Source organism: Saccopteryx leptura, chromosome 2, assembly GCF_036850995.1.
Source record: "Saccopteryx leptura isolate mSacLep1 chromosome 2, mSacLep1_pri_phased_curated, whole genome shotgun sequence".
Lineage (NCBI taxonomy): Eukaryota > Metazoa > Chordata > Mammalia > Chiroptera > Emballonuridae > Saccopteryx > Saccopteryx leptura.
Genome location: NC_089504.1, coordinates 255,341,169 through 255,357,150, shown reverse-complemented (window position 1 = coordinate 255,357,150; position 15,982 = coordinate 255,341,169). Strand labels below are relative to the sequence as shown.

At 43.7% G+C, this 15,982-nt stretch overlaps 1 protein-coding gene across 1 annotated transcript in view; it reads right to left on the bottom strand.

The window, feature by feature from the left end:
• The window catches only part of F5 (coagulation factor V), a 71,416-nt gene that overhangs the window by 28,089 nt on the left and 27,345 nt on the right, over nucleotides 1–15,982 (bottom strand). The window contains exons 4-12 of the mRNA XM_066371430.1: nucleotides 15,319–15,531; nucleotides 13,554–13,697; nucleotides 10,620–10,841; nucleotides 8,430–8,595; nucleotides 5,176–5,353; nucleotides 3,587–3,686; nucleotides 2,937–3,148; nucleotides 1,733–1,883; nucleotides 506–718 (exon numbers count right to left, since the gene is read on the bottom strand). Of these exons, the coding sequence (XP_066227527.1) occupies nucleotides 506–718; nucleotides 1,733–1,883; nucleotides 2,937–3,148; nucleotides 3,587–3,686; nucleotides 5,176–5,353; nucleotides 8,430–8,595; nucleotides 10,620–10,841; nucleotides 13,554–13,697; nucleotides 15,319–15,531 (1,599 nt within the window). The remainder of the gene's footprint in view (nucleotides 1–505; nucleotides 719–1,732; nucleotides 1,884–2,936; nucleotides 3,149–3,586; nucleotides 3,687–5,175; nucleotides 5,354–8,429; nucleotides 8,596–10,619; nucleotides 10,842–13,553; nucleotides 13,698–15,318; nucleotides 15,532–15,982) is intronic.

The following is a 15,982-nucleotide window of genomic DNA, read 5'->3' as shown; positions in this document are numbered from 1 at the left end:
AAGGGCATTTTGATTAAAGAAATGGTCTTTTAGCCCTAGCCAGGTGGGTCAATGGATAGAGCATCATCCCATTGTGCCAAGAACTCAGGTTTGACCCCCAGTCAGGGCACATATGAGAAGCAAACAATAAGCGCACAACTAAATGGAGCAATAAATTCATGCTTCACTCTCCCTTTCTCTCCCTTCTCAAATCAATGGAAAAATTAAACAACAACAAAAAGAAATGTTCTTTTGTGACTGAATACTCATGCTTCCTCCTCAAAGTTATGCCCTCCCTTTGTGTGAATGTGTGTCTTCTCACTGTGCCCAGAGAAGGATAAATGGGACTCACATTGAAGGACTGGAGCCACTGAGGGCATTAATCTCCCAAAGAGAAATCATGACAAGTATGGAAAGGAAAGCCTGCAAGAGACCACAGAGCTAAGCCTGGGTGCTGGGGGAGTCCAGAGAGCTGCAGCCGACCTGGAGGGGCCGGGGAGCCCTCTTCCCGCATCCCGGCTCTTACCGACATTGTCCATGGTGACGGTCACAGACTCCCCACGCATGGGAAAGAGGGTCAGGGTGTCCTCGTGCCGCTTTCCGTAGATGAAGGAGTGCCCAGTGAAGTGAATGGTCAGAATGTCGTCCTGGGTTCCCACACTGCAGAAGTGCCACTGGACAGTGTCATCAAAGCAGAACCCGAGTGTAGATATACTCTCGGGCACGTAGCCATTGATAGCTGAAAAAGTCAGGTGTGTTACAACACCAGGCTTGTGCCAACGCCCGGGCACATGTATCACACCAAAAATAAACATCCCAGTGGCAATTTGGTTGTATCGAAGCAGCGATGACCTGCGATGAGCTTTACCGGGTCTAACACATGACTAGAACAGCGATTTTTAACTGGTGCACTGCCAGAATTTTTAAAACATGCTTTACCTCCCTGTTGAATCTGGGACACTGATCTCTTTCCCCTTAGATTGTCAAATAAAAAACATGACAACGCCAACACAACAGCAGCCACCTGGTGTGAACGAATCAAAATTATACCTTTCTTTTTTTTTTTTTCCTAGATCGGCTATAAGTATATATACATATACATATATATAAATATATATTTTTTTCTTTTTTGGTGTACCACAGAATTTAATAATTAGTTTATGCGTGCCATGAGATGAAAAAGGTTGAAAATTGCTGGACTAGAAAATCAAACTCAGACATCCCCCAGCCGCGGCTCTGGACACTGAATTTAGGCATCCGTGGCTCAGGGAATGCCTGCTGTTCTGAAGTTCCTACTGCCTGCTTCAGACCTCTTCCCAGAGGGACTTTGCAGAACTTCTGCTCCCCATCCACTTGGTGTGATTTGAAAGTCCAGTCCACCCTGGCCTTTGAGTAGTCACCTCGCACCCAGTCTGTCTGTTTTTGCCTGTAGCCCCTTCCTTCACCATTCCTGTCTCTCACCATTCTTCCCTGCCTGGAGCATGTGCACACACACACACATACACACACACACACACACACTTGGAGCAGGAGACCAAGAAGACGTGTAGATGTGTCAGGATAATAAGCTTTCACCCTCTTGCTGTAAAGAGGTTGCCGTCATGCCACCCTTTGCGTAATCGCATCACCAAGTCGCTGGGTGGACATGAGGCAAAGGGGTGAGGGGGTTCCCATCCTTGTCCGCCTCTAGGCACAGCCAGGCTGCAGCCAGAGGTGGGAGAGGCTGACGGACGAAGACAGCGCCCCGACTTACTGCTCATGACATTGGATTCGTAAAACTTGGGGTCGTCGCGGTTCACCTTCTCAGGATTTTCGCAGAACTTGTTGATGTTGTCCTCGATGTACCAGCTCTTGTTCTCGTCAAACACAGCAAACACAGCCTGCTGCTCGATGTCTGCCGCCCTCTGGGGGGAAAGGGCCGTGCTCAGTGCTTAATGTTCAGCCAGCTCCCTGTAACTGCAGACACCACAGGGGCATGGTCCTCGGGCCACCGAAGCCACCAATTTGGGCCTTTGTGAGAGTCCATTGTATACAGAGTCCTTACTAGAGCCAAAGCTATTACGCAAAAGCAAACAGAACAGATCAGAAAATCAGAGACTAAAATAGCCTAATAGGAAAATTCTATTTTTCATGGCAAATGTAAATCTGTTTATCTCTGCGATTGGACGCCTTTCAGCCTGGATGTGCTCCTAACAATGGCAAAGGATAAAACAGAAGGTTGCAATAGGAAAGCTTTATGCCTCACGCTACCTGTTTCCTTTCCAAGCTGGGTGAGTTAGGAAATTCCAAATGTTCATTTCTGATTCTCCTAGGCATATATATATTTACTTTGTATGCCTTTGGATGAGACTCTTTTTTTTAATTATAGCTTAGCCTAATTGTGAATTTTAGGTTAATAAGACGATTCAACAGTGGAGATCAAGTCAGAAGATCTATATCTTTATAAAACTCAGTTTCACTAGAGATGGATCATTGTCAAGGGCCAATCTCACCAGAAGCTACGTCTCCAGTGTACACCTCTGATCTCTTTCTGGCGCGGATCTCTAAAAATAACAAGAATTGGCACAGAGCTTTACACTTTTACCAGGTGGTGTCTCACTGAGCCCCCAAACAACCCTGGGGGATTTTTAGTGTGGGTATTACCCATTTCATAAAAGGAAGAAATTAAGAGAGGCCAAGTGACTTGCTCTGCACATAGATAATGCCAACAGACCTAGAATTTGAAATGATAGCAAAACACTGTATGTAGACTTGCCTTTGGCAGGGAGAGTCCCGGTGGGAAGAGACAAGACAAAAACATTACCACAGGAGTAAATGTCAACCCGTTCACACTTGAGAGGACTACTTAATATTTCCTGTTCTCCAGAAAAGCTCCATTGTTTAGCAAGGAGACCTGATCTCTTCCAGCCGGAAGGAACTCTTGGAATTTCTGAAAGGTTCTGTCAAGGACAAAATACCTGTATTCCTCGCTTGTCCAGGGATCTGCTCTTACAAATTAGGAGGAGCCCTATCAGCCCAGAGGCGATGTCCCTCGTGACGTCCACATCACTGTAGTACGGTCTTGTCAAGCACTGCGCATCGTTTTCTGCAGGCTCGTCAGACTCTAGGATGTTCCATTTATAAGTGTAGGTTTCCCCTGGCTGAACTGCTCTGATCATGGTTTTACTGCCTTTGAAAGAAAATAGAGTCAAAGTTGTTCTCATTTTCAAAATCATTTCATGACAATGAATAAATGAGTGACGAATGAACAAATGAATAAATGATATAACTGATCTCTCATCGCAACCAATTAATATTGGGAAAAGTAATATTCTTCTTCTATTGAAATCCGTTTACTAGAACCCGGATAGCCTGTTGTCCCTCAACTCTTGCTCCGCTAGAGGCTGCTATGGCACCAACAAAGGACACTGTATTTTGTAACCAGCATGGTAAATAAAACCTTTGAAGTGAGCAGGGTTTCCTTGTGACCTTTAGGATACCCGCCCATATATTTGTACTACCTGACAGCACAAGTTATACTCCTGAGCAAGGGGGGGCAGTGGAAAACATAGGGTAGTGTCTCAGAGGTTCATCACAGCTTCATTCAGCAGAAGTGAAAGATTCAAACCTGAGGTGGAGGAAGAGTTGACTTCATTTTCAAAAGAAGAGAAGGTCACTCCGTGAGGGTAGATGCTGTAGGCACGACTGGCCATGTTTTTGAACACGATCTACAAAGTTAACTCAAGTTTGTTATTCAGGATTGACAGTTGACCGTGAGAATTAATATGGGGTGTTCACTTTGCACGTTCACTTGTTGGATGGTGCGTGTGTGTGTGTGTGTGTGTATGTGTGTGCGTGTAAACTAGTTCTGTTTATCGAGCAGCAGTCCCTGCCGTCATCTGACAGAAGTGTGTGAGAGAGTTTCCCCTCACACTGTAGTCCGACCTTAGAGATGACATTGTTCCTCAGTATGCCACCCTCTGCACACGGGTTCCCGTTTCTTTTCCCATTTCCTTTCAGCTTGGACCACATCTGCCTTGTCATTTGCTCCCCTTCTCCCTGCTCCATGACCCCCTTCTCCAGCCAGCCAGAGCCCCTTAGGACCACTGTCCTTAAACCAGCTTGTTGAGGGGCACGGCAGAGAGCCAGGCACTAAATTCCGAATGAGGTATGTTAACACTCTCTAGGAGCACCTCAAAGGGATTAGAAATGGGGAAAGGGAGAGAGGAACAGAGAAGAAGGCTGCTTTCTGGTCCTTTTGTTATTTTCAAAGGAACAGAATTGGCCTTAGTTCAGCCCCACGCAGAGGTCAAGGGAGGAGCCTTATTCACACAGGAGTCCTGGTGAGGCTCCTTAATCTTCAAAAGAGAACCTTAATCTTATCTTCTACTTGGGTTGATTGCCAACCAAGATGGAGACCATCCTCCATCTGTAGATTATCTGCATTCTAGAATCTTGCCAAAGATTGCAACCTTCAATTCTTTCTTCCCAGTTCTTATCACAAGCTTGAGGATGTGACATAACATTTAAGGAAAACTGCTCCAAGAACACTCAGTGCTCAGGGTACGTATCTAACCTGACCTCCATCAGAGACCAGTCTTCAGAGAACTACATACCTAGACCACAGTGAAGGATTGTTTTTTCTCAGTTGTGTTTACTGTGCTATATTCTCAGCTCTGATGAGATACATTTTAAAAGAACTCTACAGTGTTTTTATTTATTGTGCCAATGGTAGGGATTTTATCAAGGAGGCCATCCGCGGCATCCCCTGTTCAAGGATCTCTGGGAGAAGTTCTTCTTGGGTCTCGTACTTCTTTTATGACTGTTGTGATTCTTGCCCTGACCTGTTTTTCTTTCTACTTTGGCTGTTAGAAAGCTCAGGAATAAATTTGCAGAAAACCATATAAGATCACATAAAATATGTTTTATTATACTCACCTTATCCCAGGCTTTATTTTCTTTGTCCCCATATTATTCACCCCAATGACATGCACTCTTTGTTATTCCTTTATAATGTGATAAACTGTCTCATATTCTTTGTATTATAAGGTAGGCTATACATTAGTGCAAATAGTAAATAGAAACTAGAAGTTGTGTTTGAGATAAAAACTATAAGGACATTTTTTCCCCTCCCCCCAAAATAAGTAAACAACCAGTACTTATAATGTCTTTCACTATGTAATTTCCTCTCTATGGTCCTGTATTTCTGTTACTTACTTTGAGTGTGTCTCTGACCTGGGCTCTGATAATAGGGCCCAAGATCCCATCTTCTTTGTTATTGGACTCCTCCAGGCGTTTTGTGAAGGACTCATCTTGGTACTGCTTGTAGACAACCTTCTTGTAATGTTTTCCAATTTGGTTCGAGAAATTATCCAAATGCAGAGCTTTGTATTTTCTTAAAGTGAAGTGAAATATTAAAAAAATTAACCATTTCCCTCAAGTAGAGAGAGACCCTGGTAGGGTGGGTACACCCTTGTGCTTAGAAGCTCTGCTCTTAGCTTCACTAAAAATCTTGTTTTCTAAAAAGCTCTTAATATGATTGGCAAAGTCCTAATACCTTCCTTCTAGTTGGAAAACTGGAAACCTCTGATCTGTCTGGTAAAGTCATAACCATGGTTACAAGCAGCTACTCAGGTCTTGCTGTCCCTCCGGTTGCTAGAGTGAATCTCAGGTATCTCTGGGGGGAGGTCCGCGTGGGTGAAAGATTAGCAAGTACTGTGAATTTTTCTTAAGTGTTTATGGTACCCTGGTTGGCTTTCCAGGTATTTCTCAACCTCTAAAAGTACTTTCTCACTCCAGGAAGCTTTTACCACCTTTATTAGACACAGTTCTGTGCTGTTGGTCTAGCCTGTCTACCTCCCGCTCAGGATCGGTGCCATCTTCTATGGTACTGTGATAAATGGTTTAGAAGCAGCAAAAGCAAACAAACAAACAAACAAAAAACCCCACTTTGCTGCATGGTCCTCTTTATTACCTCTGTTTGCAAAAGCAGAAACTCCATGATAGAATTTATCCGTTTCATGCATTTATTTTGCATAATCAAAAGCATTGACTGTTGCCAGAGAGTCCTGGATTCCTACCTAAGTGTTGTTGGTTATTCTGTAATCCTGATTAATTTCTCTTTTGATCTTTTAAATAGCAAATACATTCAAACAAATTTGATTAGTGAAAACTCTCACTCACAAGCTATATCCTCTCAACCTCACCTCTCTAACTCTCCCTGCATTTTCCAAGTGTTCACTTGTATTAATTCCTTGTGGATAAGGCCAGATCATCTTTATGCAAATTTATGCAAATATAACTTGCAAATATAAATTTTCTCATCTTCTCACTCCTTTACCAAAAGACTTTATATACTCTGGAATGCACCTTGACTTTTTTTCTTTTTGCATTCTTCAGTATCACTGAGATATAACTGACAAATAAAAATTGTATATATTTGAGGTATACGAAATGATAGTATATGTGTTATTACCATAATGAAATTAATTAACACTTGCGCCACCTCACCTAGTTACTATTTTCTTGCATGCATGTGTATGTGTGTGATGAGAAAACTTTAGATCTACTATCTTAACCAATTTAAATAAAGTACAGTATTATTATAGTCACCACACTATATCAGGGCTCAGATGGTTCATGTTACAACGTAGTGTCCTTTTCATTTCAACTTGAAGAACTCTCTTAGCATTTTTGCAGGTTTCTACCTGGGTTCCAACGCTCTTACAAAAGCCTTTTTGTTTGTGGATGGCTGATAAATTACTTTTGCTCTGGGGGCAGTGAGCAGGGGACTTTCTATTCTGTCAATTTGCTCCCTTGACTTTTCAATTTAATAATATAACTTGGAGAACTTTTTATATTGGTACACAGAGTATGTTCACATCTTTTTAAAACAGACACACAGTATTTAATGTTTGGCTCTACTATAATTTATAAACCAGTTTCCTGTTGGTGGACATTTTGGGTTGTTTCCAGGCTTTTGCAGCTGCTGACAGGGTAGCAGTGACTATCCTGTATGTACCTCATGTGTCCTGTGAACAGCGTGTCTCTGTAGTAAATTCCTAGGGTGAGATTGCTGGGCCAAAGGCTATAGGCATTTCTAATTTTGACACATAGTGTGAAACTATCCTCCAGAATGGCTCTTCCAAATTACTCTCCCACCAGCAGTATATGATAGTGGTGGGATTCAGCCGGTTTGCACTGGTTCGGCAGAACCGATACCTAATTTATTGTTGAGTTTGGCGAACTATCTGTTAAAATGGCACTTGTAATCAGGGTTCTCTCTAAGGTGGGCGCCTGGGCAGCCACCCAATGTGGAAATCACAGATTTATATTCTAAAGGAATGGGACCCTACTCCTACAGTGAAAAGATGGTTAAGGATAAATCACACAGCTGAGGATAGTCGGATAAAAGTGAAGAAAATTGCACCCGGTGGCGCAGTGGATAGAGTGTTGGACTGGGATGCAGAGGACCCAGGTTCGAGACCTTGAGGTCTCTGACTTGAGTGCAGACTCATCTGGTTTGAGCAAGGCTCACCAGCTTGAGCCTAAGGTCACTGGCTTGAGCAAGGGATCACTCGCTCCACTGTAGCTACCCAGTTAAAGCACATATGAGAAAGCAATCAATGAACAACTAAGGTGCCACAACGAAGAATTGATGTTTCTCATCTCTCTCCCTTCCTGTCTGTCTGTCCCTACCTGTCTCTCTCTGTCACACACGCGCGCAAAGAAAATTGCAAGTGAGGATGCCAATCAAGAAGCAATATGGAAATACAGTATCTTAAATAACAATTTTATTGTTTTGTGTCAGGCATTATTTAATATTTTTTCATTAATATTTTAAAACTCCTAATCTGGTTTTGTGTACCTCTTTTATTATTCTTATATTTAAGTGTTAAAGGCATGAAATAATAAACTACCTTTTGGTATATCATTTTTTTATACTTAAAATGGTCATTAGGGTGGAGAACCGGTTGTTAAATTATTAGAATCCCACCACTGATGATAGTGCTTGTTTCTCACAGCCGTGCCAACAGTTTACACCACTTTTTCTGCAAGTCTGATAGGTGAAAAACAGTATTTCTATGAAGGTTAATTTGCATGCCTCTTATTGTGAGTGAGCTGGAATGTTTTTCAGATGTCTGAGAGCTATTGGAATTACCAGATTTCTTTATCTTTCTGATCTATTTCCTAATCTACATGATCAATAGAGACATTTCTTATTTCTAGCATTCAAGTGAAGCTCTTAGAAAGGATTTCACACAGTGCTTGGCAATAGCAAACATTCAACAAGTGGTAGCTGCTGCTATTATTGTTATTCTGTTATTATTAGAGTTCTCTTGTGAGTGTGGGGTAATTACATGTATTTCCTTGAGAGCTCTCAACTCATGACATTTCGCCCCCATTGCATCCAGGACCCAATGGAGCATGTCTTGAACCTTTGTCCAGTGGCCAGAACCCCCCAAACTCACTTGTCTATGTTGACAGGGATGACAGGTGCATAGTCCCAGATGACCTCCTCCGCAGCGATGAAGTATTCCCACCTCTTCATGTGCCGCCTCTGCTCTGGGGTTAGCTTCTTCATGCTCCTGGTTTTCTTCGCGCAGTTTTTAATGTCTATGTAAGCCTGCATCCCAGCTGAGTTAGCACATAAGGACAGCGAAAGAATTTGAGAGAAGAAATTAAGGCTGATCAAAATGTGTATCTTTTAAAACAGCGTCAGGTTTAAATAATAGTAGTGAAAGTAATGCTCCAGTACCTTTTGATGTTTTGGTTTGGAGCTCTCTGGGTGCAGCAGAGAGGGGGGCAGGAGTCCGAAGCAAGGGAAAGCGGGGGGGGGGGGGGGTTAGAGCAGGAAGCTGGAAAGATTTCCTCTGCTTCCGTCTGGTCAGGAGCATTTGTCATTTCTGGACCCTTAAAATCTTATGATTTAGTCTTGTTGGTTGCTCATTTTTCCTGTTCTCTGTCCCTTTATTTATAAAATCTCAAAAGAATACTAATACATACTGTGTGAAATTGTTCTTAAAAACTAAATAAGTTACCGTATTTCCCCATGTATAAGATGCACCTTAATTTGGGGTCCCGAATTTGAAAAAAATAAAATTACATAAAGTTATTGAACTCAAGTTTTATTCATCATAAAGTTCATACAACTCCTCATCACTGTCAAAACTCCCATCCATTAGCTTGTCCTCATCTGTGTCTGATGACAAATCAGTCTTCAACAATGAGTGCAAAGCAAGCGCAAAAAAGTGGGAAATGTAAGTAAAAAAAATCGATTCCTACTGTATAAGACGCACCTAGTTTTTAGATCCAGTTTCTCTAAAAAGGGTGAGTCTTATACATGCGGTAATATAAAAAGCACTTAACCTCAACAATGTTAGTTTTGTTGTTTTATTATTATTACTCTATCTTCCAGGGGAAGTGGGACAATTTCTTTATTTCAAATACCATTTCAACTGTGCCGTGCAAAAAGAAGACAAATGGTCCCGTGAAGTCTCTCCTTTTTATGTGTTTTGCATATACATATGATTTTGGTAACAAAATGATTCCTATAGTGATATCATTTGCTTACGTTTTAGTTTCTGTTTACATGAACCCTCTTCCTAACAGTTTTAAAGCAATAATGTGTAACAGCACAACTAGTTATTTAATTTAAGTGATACCACAAAACAACCTGAGCTGATTTTTTTCCCCCACCAGAGTTCACCAATATTTTTAAAAGCCTATTCCTCAGCTGTGTATGTTTTATGTTTGATCTAGTCAATGTACATGCATCGGGTTCCTCTGCCTGCTCATCTTGTGATAAGAGAAAATCTTTTCATGTTACACTTTTACAGTCCCTGTAACTTGGTGCTTCTCTAATTCTGCACCTTTGTCTTGTTCTAACATCTGGGTCTTTTCTTTTTTTAAAGATCTTATTTATTCATTTTAGAGAGGGGGAGAGAGAGAAAGAGAGAGAAAGAGAGAGAGAGAGAGAGGCAGAAAGAAAGAAGAGGGGAGGAGCAGGAAGCATCAACTCCCATATGTGCCTTGACCAGGAATGCCCACGGTTTCGAACCGGTGACCTCAGCATTCCAGGTCATCGCTTTATTCACTGCGCAACCACAGGGCAGGCCAGGTCTTTTCTTTTAGTTGCATCTTAAATACCCCAAGAAAGACTATCTTTATGTGTGCATTTGTTCCCTTCCATGGCAGGACAGCCCTCCTTAGCTTTTGCTTCATTTAAAAAAAAAATCTTTCTCAATTCCTCCACTTCCTCCATCCTCAAGGAAGGTTGTAAGTCTCAGAGCAGAGAAGGTAACTCCTGTGCCGGTCCTGAGTGGGTGGCTCAGTGGAGAGTGTTGTCTTGACACACCAATGTCATAGGTTTGATCCCCAGTCAGGGCCCATATGAGGAGCAACCAATGAGTGCACATCTAAGTAGAACAAGTCAATGCTTCTTTTCTCTCTCTCTCTCACTTCTCCCTCCCCCTCCCATCCTGTCTCTGAAATCAATGGAAAAAAATTTTTTTTTAATTTATCAGATTCTGTCCTCAGGGACCAAGGCCTGTCTGTATGTGTGGAGTGTGGCGGCTTGAAAAGGCAAAGGATAAGAGGGAGTTAGTGCCTGCGCGGCAAGGAGCCATGTTCATGAGCAAGACTGTTGAAGAGTTTCTTGCCTTGAAAGTGTTTCGGGATGAGAGAAGATATGACCCACTTTCCCTCCGGGCCCACGGTCATGTTGGCTGTGGTGGACGTGGCACTGACGAGGGTCATGGCTGAGATCTTTTGATGGTTCTGCTCCAGGACCTGGCCGTTGAAATGAATGGAGAACAGTTCTGGGCCGGAGCTCATTCCAATCAGATGCCAGCTGATGTGGTCATGGGCACACACGGTTATATCTGAGAGGGGGGAGAAATGGGGGGCAAAACAGGCCGTCAGCGCTCCGTGATAAAGAACTTACTAACCGGATCTGTAGGGAGTCCCTGCTGTGCACCAGGCAACATGCCAGGTCCTGAGGAACAGACGCTCCGATTGATCGTAGTCCCTGCGCTAGGAGAGCAGACCTCTGAGCAATGGGCCGACAGGCAGCCACAACTCATTGCAGTAGCTGATACTACAAAGGCAAGACCACCCCCCACCCCCAGTGATGGGGATGTGACTTCAGAAACACGGGGGTTGCTAAGGAATTTGGCCAAGGAGGCAACCAAATAGGTGACCGACCATCCCAGTTTGCCCCGGACTCTGGGGTTTCCCGGGATGTTCATTGTAAGAACTGGCACAGTCCTGGCAAAGCCTGGACAGCTGGTCACTCTAGAAGCAATCTGGGCTCCGCTGGAGGGGATCGCCAGAGCCTCTATCCGGTAGGTAGGACCGAATCCTCTCTGTGGGGGAGAGGCCGCAGCTCTGCCTAAGGGGAGGGGCTGTGAAGGTGATTTAAGGATTGCATACTGCTTCTGCTCCCGCTTACTTTAATGACAAGGCAATGAATTACTCTGCGGGTTACAGGCTCTCCTTGAAACGCAGTGGATAAGTCCTCATCATGCCGGGCCGCTGGGAGCGTTTCATGAATGGAGTAACGAGAACTGAGCACAAAAGCTGAGCCTTGCTCCTGTTTTGCTCCCGTCGTGACTGGGAAAATGTTCATTTGCCGTGTGGATGATTCCCACCCTGGCTTCCTTCCCTGGCATGGGTTTTAAATCTCAGATACACAGTCACTGGATCCCAGACCATGGGGCTGAGGATCCATCCCTGCCCTACCGAGGAACTGAAGGGCTTGTCTTTTTTAGGGGATCATTATAACAAGGTGAGGATTCCTGGTATCCCAGTGAGAACAAGAAGCTGGGACTTGAGAATGAGAAGCTGAAAGCAGGAGGCTTTAGTGGAAACATTTAGCCACCCTCCCCCCCAAATACCCATATGGACGTGAGCCTGCCATATGTCTGTATTAGCATTTACTGCATTTATTCAGTTTATACTGCTCCGTAAGGCTGTTTTACCAGCATTGACTTCTCTGTTTCTACTAATAACATTTCCCTACCCTGCCCCTCTTAACCCCAACTATTCAACTCTAAATTCATATACTCTATGCCCTGATCCTATTATTAATTTTTATTTTTGTGCATATGGTTTACTGTTTGGGGCTTCTCTATGTTTGCACAGATGAACCACTGTGCCAGGACACAGATGCCATTTCTCTTTTGACCATGCCCCTCTAATGCCCATAGTGCTGGACATGCTACTTTATGTGTAAAAATAAAAAATATATGTAAAGCACCCTCTTCACCAGGATAAATGATTAATTCACTTCTGTAAGTTAACACATGAGACAACTAAAAAGCTACATTTCGGTAGAGAAGTGATAAGTTTTGGAACTTGTGCTTGTAATGACCCGGTGGAGGATCAGGGAGATGCTGTCAAATGAAATAAAACATAATTTAAAAGATCTCAACTCGTGACAAGTTTTGCTTTTAGTAAGTGAAGCCATTTGTGATTTTTCAGATACAGAGAGTGACTCCTGAGAAACTTACATTTTGAGTGGTTTATTTAATAAAGTAATATTTTCATTTTTCCACTTTTTTTCCCCTCAGGATCTTTGGTTCTAAGGCATTTCTGTCATAAAAGTGGTTTAGGTGGGAGTCTTTTTTTCTCTTAACAGTAGCTATGATTTGCTTTTTCACACGAATGGAAAGAGAGAACATCCTACTTGCCTTTGAATGGTACTCACCCAGCACCTTTTGAAATGCTAGTAGTATTTTCGTATGTGGATTACCTCTCCAAATCTCCTACTTGACTTTACTAGAAGTTTATCTTTATTGAATTCTTCCTGCTGACCCTTTCTGCTACTGGTTGACCTTGAACTTCTGTCCTGTAAGGCAGTGGTCCCCAACTTTTTTTGGGCCACAGACCGGTTTAATGTCAGAAAATATTTTCACGGACCAGCCTTTAGGGTGGGACGGGTAAATGCACAAAATAAAATTATGCGACTGGCGTAAAAACTGTGGTATTTTAAAATATAATTGTCGAACTTATGAGACAAGCGTCAAGAGTGAGTCTTAGATGGATGTAACAGAGGGAATCTGGTCATTTTTAAAAAATAAAACATCATTCAGACTTAAATATAAATAAAACAGAAATAATGTAAGTTATTTATTCTTTCTCTGCGGACTGGTACCAAATGGCCCACAGACCAGTACTGGTCCGCGGCTCCGGGGGTTGGGGACCACTGCTATAAGGCTTCCTCTGGGGACGAAGGCACGGTCACTGTGCAGCAGCAGGGACCACAGAGCCCACTAAAGAGACTGAGCTGATATCCTGGAGGTCTTCCTGGAGATGCAGGCCAAGGCGAAACCTGCTCAGAGCACTCCATTTAATAAGGTCGCACACTCTTTCACTTAGGTAGCTTTGGATCTGTCTGTTGTACTTACTGGTCTTAAAAAAAAACACATGATCAGATCTTGAGGATCACTGCACTAGATGACATTCTCTTTCTGTTTAAGAGTGGAAAGAGAGCGAGCATGGTCAGCCTCCCTGGTGCCTTGAGGAGACAGCAGGATGAAAGGTGCCAACGACTCTCGTGTTGTCAGGCTGTGAGCCCCCACCCCGCGCCTCACCTGGCATCGTCCCGTTCACGTAGCCATTGACTGTGTACATGACTGATGACCCCTGGCTCCAGCTCTTGCTTTCGTCAAACACCGCAAACATCAGCACATGCTGCCTGTCAAACATCTTCTGAATCCCGTCCTCAGTGAGGGTGCCTGGGGAAGTAAAGGTGGGCTGGTCAATAGCATCCTGGACGGAAGACTCGCATTAGCTGTTCCTAGACGGCTGAGAGTTTAAGGCAAGCAACCAATCATAGTGATGTCCACTTGAAGAAGTTCTTATTTTAAAAACGGCATCTTAGCCCTTGCAGGTTGGCTCAGTGGTAGAGCATTGGCCCAGCGTGCGGAAGTCCTGGGTTCAATTCCCAGCCAGGGCACACAGGAGAGGCGCCCATCTGCTTCTCCACCCCTCCCCCTCTCCTTCCTCTCTATCTCTCTTTTTGTCCTGCAGCCAAGGCTGCATTGGAGCAAAGTTGGCCCGGACGCTGAGGACAGCTCCATGGCCTCCGCCTCAGGTGTTAGAATGCCTCTAGTTGCAGCAGAACAACAGCCCAGACAGGCAGAGCATCGCCCCCTGGTGGGTATGCCGGGTGGATCCCGGTCAGGGGCATGTGGGAGTCTGTCTCTCTGCCTCCATGCTTCTCACTTCAGAAAAATACAAACAAAACAAAACAAAGATGGCATCCTTATCAAGTAATGATGATTGGGGGCTTATTAAAACCTTGCTGACACATTTTGTTTTCTCTGGTGTCTTATAGCCTTCAGGAGTGGGGCTTTAAAGGCCAAACTGATCTGTCACAGAGAGAAACATTTGGTGGCTGTCAAGGCTTTAGTAAAAGTGTCCGCTTCCCCTGGTGTCAATAGGCCAGTGCACAGGTGCCATGGGTCTGCTGGCAAAAGCATCACTCCCCGAGTCTGACCCAGCCATCTTGCTTGGACATGCAATGGCTCACTAGAGGGTTGGTTGTGAGGGTCAAGGTCAGTTCATTCTCATATAAGCCAAAAATGCAGCTGAGAGTAAAATGAGAGAAGAGCTTCTCTTTATAAATTTTATTATTTTAGTGCCATCCCAGCAGCTTCTATAGACCAGGCAGTGAACACGCACATTTGTGTAGTGAATGAGTTAGGAATTTATGTAGGGATGGTATGTGCGCGCGTGTGTAGACAGGTGTTGAGTTTATCCCACGGTTTCCCACAGTGTAGTTCATACGGTCACTTGTTTTCACGGGAGAGGAGCTAGATTCCTTTCAGGTAAAATGGAAATCCAAGCTTGTTCCGCAGAGGCCCAACCAGTGAAATTTCTTAGAAAGTCAACGGAACGTGTTGGGGACCTGCCACCCAAAGTGGTCCATCTTTTCTAAGAAAGTAAGCTAGAGTTTTGTGTTTGTAGTCCAGCTTACCAACCCATACCTCAGATACGTCCGTCAGTTATTTCCAATGGCCATCGGCAGAGTAAAGGCTGCTGTGCACTTTCAAGACCTGGCTTTGAGGGGAACGTTACAGATCACGCGGGCCTGGTCCCAGAACAAACTCACAGACAGGGGTTTACTTGGGAGAGGCTCCCGGACAGAGAGGAAGGAGAGATAGGAAGACACAGAGGATTCCAAACCCTCCGATACTGACGTCCAGCAGTGGTCTGGTTGCCACAGCCTGCTCCCTTTGCTCCATTTACTAAGATGTCTCAGGAGTCTCCCAAGCCTCATCCCATTGTAGTGCTCCTAACCATTCCAACATCCTTGCTAGTGTTGGGTTTTTAATTTTTATTTTAATTTTTTACCTTTCTTACAAATAAGCAGAGGTCCAATCAGCCCAGAGTTGAAGTCCTGTATCAGATTCTCGTAGGAATAATAGATGTATGTGAGGCATGACGGGTCATCGGGTGTGGGTCCACTGTCCTCACTGATAGTCCACTCATAGGTATATTCGTGGCCTGGGGCCACGGCGTCATCCATCTTCTCCACGGGGAAAGTGTGGTCACGATAGGAAGCACCTAGAGAATGAAAAGTCATGGAAACACCTGGACAGCTGTGAGGATCACCTTGTCATTGCTGTCAAATCCGAAGGAACAGGAAACCTCTACAGAGATATATAAATCTGCCTTTCTATAGTGAACCTGCATTATTATGTGGATTCACAATATAGTCACGTCTACGTCTATGTAATTAGAAAGGCTTTGAGTCCATGGTGATCTGAAGTAAATAAGAAATGTGACTGGTACATTATTTAACATTTAGCAAGTTAAGTTTTCAGGGTTTCTAAATAATTATCACTTAAATGTATTCAGAGAATTGAATCATTTCTCTTTGATCAGCGAAATCATCTCAGTAAGTGAGGGTGGGTTATATTTTCTCTGTGGGGCTTGACAAGACATCTTATATTTAACTGCTCGTTAGCATGGGTTGTCCCTGTACTCAGAGCTGTTTATCTACTGTTTTGTTTTG